This window comes from Molothrus aeneus, chromosome 12, assembly GCF_037042795.1.
Source record: "Molothrus aeneus isolate 106 chromosome 12, BPBGC_Maene_1.0, whole genome shotgun sequence".
Lineage (NCBI taxonomy): Eukaryota > Metazoa > Chordata > Aves > Passeriformes > Icteridae > Molothrus > Molothrus aeneus.
Window position 1 is genome coordinate 9103812 of NC_089657.1, and position 13948 is coordinate 9117759.

At 54.2% G+C, this 13948-nt stretch overlaps 1 protein-coding gene across 1 annotated transcript; it reads right to left on the reverse strand.

Moving 5' to 3' along the window:
* Nucleotides 1–448: 448 nt before the first annotated feature.
* On the reverse strand, nucleotides 449–13100 carry IMPDH2 (inosine monophosphate dehydrogenase 2). Its single transcript, XM_066558424.1, has 14 exons — nucleotides 12949–13100; nucleotides 12806–12854; nucleotides 12609–12710; nucleotides 12323–12397; nucleotides 11660–11866; nucleotides 8291–8378; nucleotides 7540–7739; nucleotides 6380–6470; nucleotides 5633–5728; nucleotides 1989–2132; nucleotides 1663–1807; nucleotides 1434–1577; nucleotides 970–1053; nucleotides 449–704 (listed from the first exon to the last, which is right to left on the reverse strand). Exons 1-14 carry the CDS (start codon nucleotides 13044–13046, stop codon nucleotides 683–685), a joined length of 1545 nt encoding a protein of 514 aa, XP_066414521.1. The 5' UTR covers nucleotides 13047–13100; the 3' UTR covers nucleotides 449–682.
* Between the last annotated feature and the right edge of the window lie 848 nt (nucleotides 13101–13948).

Below are 13948 nucleotides of genomic sequence, written 5' to 3' on the forward strand. Positions count from 1 at the left end.
CTTCCAGCAAACAACTGCTCTGTTGGAGCCTGGGCAGGTACTCCACAGTGAACAGCCCAAGGGGGTGCAGCCACTGAGCCTGGAGGTGTGGCAGCTACAAGATGTTTAGGGGAAGAATGAAGCAGCTGCACCAGGAATGGGGGCCTGCAGCATCCCGGCTGCTGCCACAGCTGGGTTTGGCAGCTGCTAGCAGGAGATGATGGCAATGTTAAACTGTTTGCTTTCTTGCCCAGCAGTCCAGCCCTTGTTTTCTGCTCTCAGGAAGGATTTGTAAAGAAACCACACTGTTACCCACTCAGCCCTGTCTCAGGGCTCTCCCTTCCCTGCTGCCCTTCACATGCACACAGTCCCTTCTGGGGTTATCAGCTGCCTCTGACAGTGTGGGAAGCAAGGGACAGAGCCAAGGACAGAGACCAAGGGAGGTAAAGAAGGAAGAGGGGCTCTGGGCTGACACCAGCTGCACATCTTTTCATTTTTTTATTGTAAAACATGGCCAACACGTGCAAGGCTTCAGCCCAGGCTCAGCTCCTGGGTGGAAGGCGGGCCCCGCAGGTGGTCAGAAAGCAGCCAAGGGACAGCAGGAGCTCCAGGCAGCCCAGAATAATGGCACTTCTGCAGCAAGAGCAGCTCCCACGCAGAGCAGCGCAGGGCTGGGTGGCACAGGGACAGACACAGATCTGTCTCAGAAGAGGCGTTTCTCATACCTGTGAGAAAGCAGCACCAGGGAGCCCCTTTATGACCCACCTCACTCAGGGCAGGGACCAAGGTGCAGTATGGAACAGATCCTCCCAGCCCAGGGAGGGGAACAGCCTCAGCACCCTGAAAGGCCAGGGCTTGGCCCAGCTGTGGTGCCAGGGCAAGCCAATGAATGGCACACCAAGCCAAGGGCATGGCAGCTGAGGTACAGGGTGGCTGTTCCTCACCCCCAACAGCCCCCAGGGTGACAAGGATCCTGCCAGAAGCACTTACGAGTGGAGGCCGTGCACCCCTCCTTCAACCTGGGCAGATGTTGTCCTCTTCTCAAATTTCAGCTCTCCCGAGTACATCATGGCTCTGAGGGGGAAGAACACCTGTCACAAGCCAGGCAGAGTCCAGGGAAGACAGTACTCTGGCACATGCTGAGCTGGAACATCTGGGATGAGGGTCACTGGTTCCTCCAGCTGTGGCCAGAATGGTCTTTGCTGTGCTCCCAAGAACCAGATTGGGTAATGTAATCCCAACATTTGAGCCCAGCCAGCTGAATATGCCACAACAGACCATACTCCTGTGTCCCTGGGGCTGGCAGATCCATTATGCACTGCCCACTGGAGATGAGGGAAGAGAGCTACAAATTATACAAATTATACACACCACAGCTTGAGTACAGCTACACAAGGACTCCAGACAGCAGCACCATGACCCAACCAGAGCACAGGCAGGGGGGAAGCACTCACCGGACTTGGGTCAGGCTCTTGGCACCGATATCCTGGCAGGAATGCTGGATCCCAGCAATTAGGTATGGAATGAATTTATGGATAGAGCCTTTGTCTTGCACTGCACCGGAGACCCCCTGGGCCACTTTAATTTTGTCTGTCTCACTGCATGAAAGCACAAATCAAGAATATTTGTGAAGCACAGAAACCCCAAAAGCTTGATCTGCTGCCCCAAAGCACCATCTCTGACCTGAAATACCGATTCTGGCTGCCCAAGTTCTTGTCCATGGCATCTAGGGAGCCCATGCCGCGGTATTTCTTCAGCCTGATGCCATCCGAGAAGAAGTACTCGCCTGGGGCCTCCGTGGTGGCAGCCAGGAGAGAGCCCATCATCACTGGACAAGATATCACCAGGAACAGCACATCAGTGGCAGTGGCTGCAAAACCCCTCAGGGTTCCTGGGCACAGCACTGGCTGCAGCCCTGTGCCCCCAGCCACCTGCAGGTAAAGGCCCTCATGCCCAGTGTGATGCCATATGGAAACACCTCCTGGGAGACTGCCCACAGTGGAGCTCACCTGTGGAGGCCCCCAGTGCCAGGGCCTTGGCGATGTGCCCAACCGTCTGGATGCCTCCGTCGGCGATGACGGGGACGCCGAACCTGCGCGCGTACTCGGACACCTTGTACACCGCCGTGGCCTGGGGACGGCCGCACGCCAGCACTGCAGGGACAGACACACAGCTCAGCCCCAGCCTGCAGCACGGCCCCGTCCCAGCAGGCTCGCTCAGGCTCCCGGCACACACATGCTCCAGCACTCAGAACGCACAAATCCCTGGGTGCTCCTTCCCTAGGCTGAGTCCAAGAGAAGCAGATGCCCGGGAGGTGCCTGCTGAGACGTCCTCACAGCCCTTGGCTCCAAAAAGCTGGGAGTGACCTCAGGACTGGGGGCTTTGGTTGGATGCCTGGGATCAGACAAGACTCGTGGGTCAATCCTTGTGCAGAGCAGACATGTGGGGAGCTTGGGAAGGAAATAAAGCAAACTCCAAAAGCCCCTCTCCAAAGCATCCCTGGCATGTAGCCATGTCCCACTGCTGGCTCTCTCCTGGAGCTGCCAGACCCCTTGTCCATGTACCAAGCATCTGTAAGATGTGCCTCTTGAATGGAAAGGCAGTTGGCTAGGAGAGAGCTCATATGCCTGTATATGCTATAGATATAAATATATCTATGCATACAGGTCTGCATATACACACAAACACACATGCAGCAGTGGAAAAGGAAAGAGGCAGAATGGTTTGGTAATAATTTATCTTCCTGCCCTGCAATGTAGCAAGGGATCTATCAAGTTTAGCTGCCCCATGAGGAGAGAGTTTGGATTTACTTGTTCTTCCCAGTCAGTAGCAGTTAAGCTTCCCGTTATGTGAGGAAAACCAGCACAAGGCATGTCTTGTAACATGTTTGTCAGCCACAGGCATGCAAGAACACTGATATAAGCTTCTCTCAGGGAGACGTCCCTTCCCCACCATCAACTGGAAGCCTTTTCTTCAGTCATGGTTAGTCCCATAAACTGGGAAAGATTAAGGCCATTCAGTATTAGTACTTTGGAGTGTGAAATCTGGGTGTGGTTCAGCCTGCACGCGGCAGTGCTGGCAGCATGTCCCTGGCAGAAGCCTGCAGAGGCCAGGAGGCTACAGTTTCTCTACTCCCAGCACTCAGCAGCAGCTGCTGAGGAGGGCAGCCAGACTGCAGACTGAGATTGTGACAGAACTAAATTTAATCAGACCCCAGCGTTCAGCTCAGGCTCAGCCAGCCAGGGAGAGGCTGCCAGCTTCATCATCAATGCCCTTAAAGAGATGGTCTTGCAGTTCTGCACTGCTGAAGGCCACAGTGCAGCTGCAAAATGCTGCTGTGGAGAGAAACACCCATTTCTGAAGGGTTTTGAGTCCAGGGTCTATGGGAGTGTGCCATAGACAGTGCAGGGCCTGCAGAAACCTCTCAAGCACAGAGACCAGCCCTTTTAAGGCACAGCTGGGCTCAGGGCCCCTGGGAGCATCCGAGTGTCCCAGTGCCCAGTGCCACAGCCCCGCAGCGCAGGCGTCCCAAGCAGGGTTCTGAGCACACACACACATCACACGGTCAGGGAAGGGTTTGTCCCTTTCAGTGCATTGGCAAAGGGTGGCCCTACAAAATCATCTGCTAGAGAAAACCTTCCAGGATCTGCAAGAGTAAACCTCTCCCTTTGGGGTGTGTCAGAACTAGGAGAAAGGACAAAGCCTAAGGCTTGCCTTGCAGGGGCTGCTTGGTCAGAGCATCAGAGCAGAGAACCCTGCACCCTGTGCTGGGCAGGCAAAAGCTCCTTCTCTCCACAGGACTTGGTGGGGAAAAGATGGAACACAGCTGCCAAGGTGGCCATGTGCAGTGAATTCCCTCTGTAACTCAGGGGAGCCAGCTCCATGGGAAGGGAGCACAACTTGCCCAGAACTAGGGCTACATTTTGAGCACGATCAAGAACTGCTCAGGGATCACCTCCCAGTACTGGATCAGCAGGAGCATGCCTGGCTAGGGATCCAAAAGGTGCAGTCAGGCTCCTAACTGGAATTTGGAGTGGAGAGAGGACAGGCCTGAGTTCCTTCAGCTTGGACGGTTCAGATTCTGCTTTATGAAATTAGAGAGGTTTCTCAGATTTAATTTTAGATTCAAAACCAGTATCCAAAGCCACAAAACCCCAAGTGCATCTACAGCTAAATTATTCTCAAACAAGCAGTAGGGCCATGTGCAGCCAAATCAGGGTCCTGCTTCAAGACACATAATTAGGGTTGGGAACAGGGCAAGTGACTTACTATAGGTGCCCGTGACAGTAGAAGGGCATTTGGGGCTGTGGGACTTTAGGTCTGGAGGGATCTTTGGAGCAGCTAAACAAAAACAAACACACACATTTTAGAGACAGAAGAACAGCAGCAGAACAAAGGACCCCAGAAATGACCTGCTACTGGGCAGAGCATACGGTGTGGGACAGAGCTGACTTTGCAGACCCTTCCTAGCCTGAGCCAAGCCAGAGGCCAGATCCAAGGCAGCCAGGCCTGGCTGTGCACAGCGCATGCTCGCCCTACCCCAGCAGCCACCCAGAGAGGTGACCCCTACCCCAAAAAGTCAGAGTTCTTTCCCTTAGCAGTGCCAAAAACCTGGGAAGCTGCAGGCAAGAGTTCTGCAACCACATCTCCTGTGAAGTGCCACATTCTACCTCTGCTCTACACCTTCACCAAAACCAGCACCCAAGCCCATTCCCAGGGCAGCTGGAGGAACCCCAGGGACATTCACCACTCTGCAGATCAGAGCATGCCTTTGCCTCAGAGCCAGGGTAGGACATGTGTGTCCTGGCTCTGCGCTGGCTAAGGAAGTGTCAGCCCAAGGATACTCCTCCCTCCTCAGAAAGCTGACCTGAGACACACTGCCCTGACTGGGAACTCCTGCAGCCAGGCAAAGCAGGAACACAGCACAGGTCCAGGGCTGCTCACAGGCTCCATGCTGGAAAGGGCAGAGCGAAAGCAGCTCCTACAGCCAAGCAGCTGCTCACTTGCTGCCTCCTGTGGCACAGGCTAAGGACCAAAGCAGTGAGGGGCTGTGCTCATGGACTGCAGCGCCTTGCTGCACCACCACTCTGCACAAGGACTGAGTCTGTCCTCAAGACAGACTTTCTTCAGGCCCTGGGGGATGCCACTCTTCCCTTTTAGCTAAGGGTGGAACAGCCTCTGCTCCACACAAGCTCTAACTGCAGAGACAAACGCAAGAAATCCCATTTTGGCCTGGAAACTGCAAAGGCATCAAGCCCAGATCAATAGTCAAGCATCACGCACACTGCTGCCAGAGGAAAGGGAGCACAGACAGCCCAGTGTGCTTCACCCATCAGCACTGGGGATCCAGTAAGCCCCTCTCCCTGCAGAGCTGCCTGCCAGCCCCATTCCACACCGAGCCAACAGCTCCCCTCGGGCAAAGCCACCATCTGCCACACCGGCTCTACTCAGTCTCGGTCAGTCCTGGGAAATGCCTTTGCTGCTGCTGCCACCCCAAGGGTTGGAAGTCCTGGACAAAGGGGGTGAAAGACGTCTTCCTGATGGACACTGCCCTCAAAGGAAAATTCCATCCCAGCCATGCTGCTTTTCAGCGGGGAATTTCTACTAAACATGTGTCTTCAGCCTATTTAGGAGGCAGGCGGATCTCTCTCACCTTCCTGTGTGATGCAGATGGAGCCACTGCCCATCCCGACCCTCAGGGCATCAACCCCCGCGTCAATCAGGTTCTTGGCCTGAGCTGCAGTCACCACTGTGGAGAGCAAAAATCGGTTTGAAAACAGAAAAACACAGCAAACAACACTTCTCTGTCCTGGAGGTTCCCCCACCCTGGGCAAGAGCCTGTGGCAGAGCCAGGCCTGTCAGGGAGAAGCAGTGAGTTTCTGTTCCAGTGGCCAAAGTGGATGAGGTGACACTGCCCCTTTAGGCTATTCTGCAACTTCTACCCAAAGGCTGAGGCAGCAGAAGTCATGGCACGGTCCCAAACACTCTGCACCGCACGAGGTAGGGAGGGCAGAGTACAGGGTAACAACAGCATCAAGTAAAGACAAGGACCACTGGGCTCTGCTGTCGAGAGACAGGGAAAATTGCCACTAGATTTCCACATCAAGCAGTATTCATTACTAAGCAAAATTTTAAACTGGTGTGTAAAATAAGCTAATGCATAATGTGCTATGGAGGACTGTAACACACTGTGCTGCAGAACAAAGGTTTCTAAGTACCTGCAGCAGTAAGGTACTGCCCTGTGTCTGCAGTGGTCCTGCTCCATTCCACAAGTCAGAGGAAACCATTTTAAGCTCACAGAAATGTATCAAGATGATAGTTTCATTCACATTCCTGCAGCTCCCTCTGTGTCTAAGAAACAAATGTCATTTAAAGACAAGAGTCTTCAACACATGCCTACCGTTTCCTCCAATAACTTGTAGGTTGGGATATTTCTCCTTAATATATTTAATCATATTGATCTGGAAGATGGAATTCCCCTGAGAGGAATCCTGCAACAGAAAGAAAATCAGTTTCAACCACAATTTCTGCAGATTACAAATGCAGCTTCAGAAAAGTTTCAGATTTTCACTCTGCTTGCTGGGGTCTCTGCTAAGCTGAGTAATGGGCAAAATGACTCCCCAAATTGGGCATGGAACCCCAGCAGAAGCTGCTGCCAAGACAGGAATGTACTTCCCTGCACAAGGGAAGTACATTGTAAAGACTTCAGTATTGTAAAGACTTCAGTAATATCCTTCAGGTTTAATCCTGTAGCTTCTACAGAAGGCAACAAGCAGAATATCTGGCTGTGGATAAGAACCATCTGGCTCTATCAGCAGGACACTGTCAGCCCTGTCTCAAACTACAGGTGAAATGGAGAATGTTCCTTGTGAAACCCAGGAGGGCTGGTGGGGGGATGCACCTCCTTACTGTGCAGCAGAGCAGCTCAAATACCAGATGTGGGGCACTGAGCCCTCAGTCCCTGCCAATCTCTGTGACCCAGTCAAATGATGTCTGTTAAACATTTCCCACTGCACAGCCGTGCCCTCAGAGCACAGCACACCCACAGTATCACAATCGATGAGAAAACCATGTGCAAATACAGGCACTGACAACTGTGCCTGAAAGTTTACAGGCCAGAAAGGGAGACCAGCAGAGCAGCTCTGGGCTCACTGATCACTCCTGAACATCAGTTAGAGAGAAACACAGTAACAAACACCAAAGGGATGAAGGGAAACTGATAAGCTGAATATTCAAAACTAGTCAGGAACATCAGAGAAGCTGGTGGCAGAGTGCAAGAGGTATTTGTAGAAGATTCTGCATTAACTGACAATGTTTCTCTTCACAGCCTTCAGGGCTTCAATGCACCCTACCAACTTCTTCAGGTCACATAAATCTCCAGGGAAGAGGAATCCCTCCAATCTGAGGATTCTAACCTGAACAAGACTGAGAGGTCAACAAACTGCCACATTCTAACACAGAAAGGCCTGTGACAAAGACAGTGACATTCATCCAGCCTGGGGACTCAACCCCCAGGGTGCCAGGCTGACACAGTGTCCATGGGTGCCCAGGGGTGCTCACCAGCACGACAGCGTCCACGCCAGCCTGCACCAGCAGGTCCAGCCGGTACTTGTCATCCTCATGGGTCCCGATAGCGGCACCGCACAGCAGCTGCTTCTTGGAGTCCTTGGAAGCCAGAGGGTAATCCCTGTTCTTCTTGAGATCAGTGCGGGCAATGATCGCCACCAGCTCGTCATCTTCATTAACAATTGGCAGCTTGCCTGGAAACAGACAGAAAGAACATCACTGCAGATTTCTGCAGGAGACAGGCATTAGCTCAGAGCAGTGCAGCAGTGGGCAGGCAAAAACTGCTACAAGATGGAGACTCAGATGTGTTACCAAATCTTGCTTGGCCATGGATGCCAGCAGCTCTGGCTCAAGAAACAGAGAAAGGAGTTTATAGGACTGGAGAAGGACTCAGTATTTTTACATCAACCATAGGAAACGTGTGCATTTTTTAATAATTAGACGCACAACACCCTATTAAAAGTCAAACTACTAAACCCTAAGAGGGATGAACTGAGCACTGAAATGCGAAGGCCAGGCTAGAAAATCAAAGACATATGGCTGGACAGCCGAACACTGGGCTGCCAAGAATCCCTCAACTCCAAACACATTTGAGATGAAGGCATGTGAACTCTGTACCCAAGCAGAGGGCTGCGGGCACTGTGTTCACCGTTGTCTCCCATGTTTCACCCACACAGGGACTGTGTGCCCACATTCACCCAGCACTTCCACAGCTCTCCCTCGTGCCACAGACAGCCACAGGTACCTTTTTTACTCCTTTGCAGAATTTCATTCGCTTCCTTCAACATTACACCAGCTGGGGCCACAACAAGATCCTCCCGCTTTGTCATAATCTAGTGGGTGGGAGAAGATAAAAAGTCACAAGAACTCCTTCACACTGATCTGAAAATACCAAACCCCCCCGCCCACGTGAAACATTCTGCAGTGGCCGTGCAGGAGTGCTCCTCAAAGAGCCCACAGCACAGCAACACGCCTCCAGGAACGCACAGGAAAAGCCTCCAGTGTGCTGTCCCCATGCAGGCTCTGGCATCAGGCCCCAAGCCCATCAGTGCACTGAAAACAGGAGATGGCAGAAGGCCTCAGGAAGACAAGTGAAAGCACCTGGAAACAAGGGACAACTCTCAGATGACCCTTGTTTGATATATCACCCTAAGAGCTCTCCCTTTCATTGGAGCACACGCAAATAAGGGCTGGAGACGCCTTGGGAGTCTCATGCTGTGCTGGCAGAAACGGTGCCCTCAATCTTGTTTTCAGGCAGCATCTCCAGTGCACAGGCCCTGGAAGGGCTCCGCCCAGAATAACCCACTGCTGCTGCTGGTAAGGTCAGTGGGGCAAATATGCTCAGCCACACTCACTCTGACAAACAAGCACCAAAACACAGTGGAAAGCAAAGGGCAGTGCTGAACATCTGACCTGGTATGGTGGTTTTCATCACAACAGTGCTCTCCCACTGGGGGAGCAGCTCAGAGAGATAATGAAATCTCCATCCTTGGAGATTTAGACACAGCCCCACAAAACCTCCTTGGAGATTTAGACACAGCCCCACAAAACCTCCTCCAGCTCAACGTGCCTTGAGCAGGTGGCTTGACAAGAGACCTCCAAGTCCCTTTCCAACCACAGCATTCTGTGATCATCAAGTCCCCATGAAAGGTTATTTGAGAACCCTGGGCAAAGCTAAAAGGGAGCATTCTCTAACCCTTCAGGAAGGTAGGTCAGTTGTATACAAAGAAGGAGCATTTCAGTTATTTATACCTTAAGAACAGACATTTTGTATCAGAAAGAGGCTGACCATGCCTCCATCTACCGAAAATGCTGTGACAGAACCCACATTTTAAGAGAAGCCTGAGACATCACAGACATATCACAGAACCACTAGGTTAGAAGAGACCTTCAAGATAATTGAGTCCAACCCATGCCCTAATACCTCCATTAAACCATGGCACTGAGTGCCACATCCAGTCTTTTTTAAAACACATCCAGAGATGGTGACTCCACCACCTCCCCAGGCAGACCAGTCCAGTGCTTTATCACTCTTTCTGTAAAAATCTTTCCTAATATTCAACCTAAATTTCCCTTGGCACAGCTTAAGACTGTGTCCTCTGGTTCTGTCAGTGCTGCCTGAAGAAAGAGACCAACCTCCATCTGACTACAGCCACCTTTCAGGGAGTTGTAGAGAGTGATAAGGTCACATCTGAATCCCTTTTTCTCCAGGCTGAACACCCCCAGATCCCTCAGTCATTCCCCACAGGGTTTGTGTTCCAAGGCCCTCACCAGCCTTGTTGCCTCCTCTAGACATACTCCAGTGTCTCAGCATCCTTCCCAAACTGAGGGCCCAGAACTGGACACAGCACTCAGGGTGTGGCCTCACCACACTGAGTGCAGGGGCAGAATGACCTCCCTGCTCCTGCTGGCCACACCATTCCTGATCCAGGCCAGGAGCTGTTGGCCTTCTTGGCCAGCAGGGCACACTGCTGGCTCGTGTTCAGTCCGCTGTCACCAGTACCCCAGGTCCCTTTGTGCCTGGGCACTGTCCAGCCAATCCATCCCCAGCCCAGAGCACTGCAGGGTTATTGTGGCCAAATGCAGGACTGGGCACTTGGACTTATTAAACTTCATCTTATTGGACTCTGCCCATCCATCCAACTGTTCCAGGTCTCCCTGCAGAGCCCTCCTACCCTCCAACAGATGGACATGTGCTCCCAGCTTAGTGTCATCCACAAATTTACCAATGACAGACTCAATCCCCTCATCCATGTTGTTAATGAAGATATTGAACAGAGCTGGCCTCAGCATAGAGCCCTGAGGGACACTACTGCTGACTGGCTGCCAGCTGGATGCAGCACTGCTCACCACCACTCTGGGCCTGGCCATCCAGCCAGTTCTGAACCCAGCACAGAGTGCTCCTGTCCCAGCCCTGGGCTGCAGCTTCTCCAGGAGTGTGCTGTGGGACACAGTGCCAAAGGCCTTGCTGGAGTCCAAACAGACACATCCACAGCTCTTCCTGCATCCACCAGGAGGGCCACCTGGTCATGAAAGGAGACCAGGTTGGTCAAACACGACCTACCCCTCCTAAATCCCTGCTGGCTAGCTCTGATACCCTGGCCATCCTGTGAGTGCTGTGTGATGAAACTCAGTATAAACTGCTCCATTACCTTACTGGGTACTGAGGTCAGGCTAACTGGCCTATAATTACCAGGATCCTCCTTCCCACCCTTGTTGTGAATGGGTGTCACATTGGCCAGCTTCCAGTCATCTGGAACAAGCACCACACACTGACAGCAGAAAGTTTCCTGCTCTGCAGTGCTGAATGACCCAAAGAAAGTATGAGGAAAGATCCTTATCTGGCTCCTCTGATAGGCAGCATTGCCTCAAAGGGCCACATGCACTTTTATAACCTGCTCCTAGTCTAAGGCTCTTGTATCATTATCTTGTATTTATAGCTGATTTCAAACCAAACAGGGATCAGCATGTGACACCACGTTTGGTCAGCAAGAGCTAAAAATATTTGTGAGCCAAGAGGAAAGCATGGCCAAGAGGCACTGGTGGTGTAACCTGACAGCACCGCAGATCTCCAGTTACACAGCTTGTGTAACTGGAATCACAGAACGTTCTCCTGCATGAGGGGAGTCTGACAGTGAAGCATTATGAAAGCCAGACTGCCAGTTAAGGGGGTTATTTGAAAGAACAAGTAATCCAGATGATGCACAGAGAGAGAGGCAGCCCAGAAAAGGAAGCTCAGCACTTGGAGGGTTTGCTGGGCAGAGCACAGCTGCTACAAAGCTGGCCAGTGCCAGCATGTGGGACTACAGCAGCAGCCACAAATGCCAGCAATTAATTAGTGAAGCAGGGCTGAGGTTCCACAGCACTGAAAGATAATCCTTATGATTCACATGAACTGCATGGTCTGCACTGCAGGAGTCGCTCAGAGAGTGCAAACAAGCAAGACACTCTCTCCTGGAAACGCACTCACAGACAGATCTGCTGAGCTAAGCTGGAGCTGCTCCCTCCCACTGGCAGAACACCCTCACAGCCACACACTCACCCTTATCCTTATCACAGGCCACATGGCTTCCTAACATAGTGTTCACACCCCTCAGGTGTGAGCACTTCTCACCTCACCGAGGGGCAGGTCATGCTCTGACTCTTTCAGGAAATCAATATCTCTGGACGAGATGATCCCAACCAGCTTGCCCCCCATCTTCCCATTGTCCGTGATGGGAATCCCACAAAATCCATGACGAGCTTTTGCTTCAAACACATCTCGCACTCGGTCATTGGGGCTCAGCACCACGGGGTCTGTGATGAATCCTTGCTCGTATTTCTGAAAGGAAGCAGATCCAGCAGCCAGGCTGAGTGGCACTGCCAGGCCAGACAGGAGCGAGGCACGTGCCTGCAGGTTACTGCAGCCACTCACACGGGTCTGCCATCACCCAGCCTAGCCACATGCTCACCAACAGGACGACTCTCAAACCAGCAACAAGGCTCACCCAAATAACGCTAACATCGAAGAGCTTCCAGGCTAACCTCCTCCCTGAAATGATGGGGAATATTCCCACATCAGGAGGACTCAAGTCCCAGGCTGACCACAGACAGCGCCTGGCACACAACAAGAGGGCTGTGCCTGCAAACCCTGGCGGCACTACAGCTCTGAAACACGAAGATCGGGCACACGTCAGCAATCTCCTCACACAGCTCATTCAGCGAGGCCAGACCCGCTCCCACCTCCACAGAGCGCCCTGTGCCAGAACGGTTTGGTGCTGCCGTTACAAGCACTCACCTTCACCTTCCGCACCTCGTTGGCCTGGAACTCCGGGGTGCAGTTGTGGTGGATGAACCCGATTCCTCCGGTCAGCTGGGGACACAAAGGCGGCTGTGAGTCACCGCAGACCCTGCTGCCCGGTGCTGCACCAGCCGGCTGCAGCAGCGGGGCCGGCACCGATGGAGCTCCGGGCCCGGCCTCGCTCCGAGGCGCTGCGGGACCCCGGGGCAGCCACGCGGGCGCCTCAGGCCCCACCAGCCCGGTGAGGGCGGCACAGGGGACCCGCCCGCGGGGCCGCACTCACCGCCATGGCGATGGCCATGCTGGCCTCGGTGACCGTGTCCATGGGCGAGGAGACCAGCGGCGTCTTCAGGGTGATTCTCTTGGTCAGCGCCGAGGTCAGGTCCTGGCGGGGAGGCAGGCGGCGGCGGCGGGTGAGCGGCGGCACCGGCGCAACCCCCGGCCCGGCCCCCGGCCCGCTCCCCCGCCCCGGCCACTCACCACCTGGTCCGCCGTGAAGTCGATGTACCCCGGGAGGATGAGGAAATCGCTGCGGAGGAACGAGGGGAGACGCGTCAGCCACCGCGGCGGCCCCGCGCCCCAGGTCCCGGTCCCGGTCCCACCCCCGTGCCGGCCGCACTCACTTGTAGGTGAGGCCATCGCCGCAGCTGAAGAGCTGCTGAGCCGTCAGCCCGTCGTCGGGCACGTAGCCGGTGCCGCCGCTGATCAGGTAGTCCGCCATGGCCCCGCCGCGTGCCCGCCCCGCCACACCGAGCGCACGCGCGCCCCGACGGCCGCCGGGAGGGACCCGCTGCGCCCGCCCCGCCACGGCGTGGACAGAGCGCCTCCGGCAGGGTCGGCGCCGACAGCGCCCCCTGGCACCGCGGAGGGCCCCGGAGCGGAGGAGCACAGCCGCGGCCCTCGGCCTGCGCTGCGCCGGGCGGCAGCGGGCACACACCGGGCACACACCGGGCACACACCGGGCACGGCTGTCGCTCTCAGCACCTCCTGAGCAGCTTCTCAGCATCGAGCCCGTACGTCTTCAGCCCGGTGACATCGGGTCATGGCGGCTGTTCCGTGCTCAGGCCGAGCAGCTGGGTCCGTATACCGGCAGGAGGCAACAGGAGAGAGCTGAACTCCAGTGCAGCCCAGTGGGCACTGCATGCCAGGCTCTGCCTTAGCTGGCACCAGCTTGTGGCACCAGTACAGTGCGATACCTGCTATAAGACCACCTAAGAAAGCCCAGCTACGGGTAGCATGGTGACATGCACAGACTGAATTGGGAGCTGAGTCCAGGTACTCCTGCAGCTTGAGAAGACAAGAATGGACTTGTTGGGTTGGTGAATGCAGAGCTGGGACAAACCAGCAGAATCCAAAGCAGTTTTGTAAGTCAAAGGGAGCTACACGAAGGATGAAAGTCAAGAGGCAGCAGCGAGGCCAGTCTTGCACCTTGAGGGGAATGAAAGGCAGAGAGGCAGCAGTCTCACCAGAGAGGATCCAAGGTGATCCCAGCTAGGCATTAGCCCCCTCTTCCCAAAGTCACCAGGCCAGGCTGTACAAACAAGCAGTGTGAAGAGGACAGCTGCACACTGGGGATGGGGGTCTAACACCTTTAAATTTGTGCCACAGACTGGGGCTAGAGGG

Excerpts from the sequence above, each read along its gene's own strand:
- IMPDH2 (XM_066558424.1), bottom strand. The coding sequence starts at position 13,046 with ATGGCGGACTACCTGATCAGCGGCGGCACCGGCTACGTGCCCGACGAC. Across the intron at positions 8,379-11,659 it reads ATGACCTGCCCCTCGGTGAG|ATTATGACAAAGCGGGAGGA; the intron begins GTGAGAAGTGCT and ends CCCACCCACTAG. Across the intron at positions 5,729-6,379 it reads ACAAGTTATTGGAGGAAACG|TGGTGACTGCAGCTCAGGCC; the intron begins GTAGGCATGTGT and ends TGCTCTCCACAG.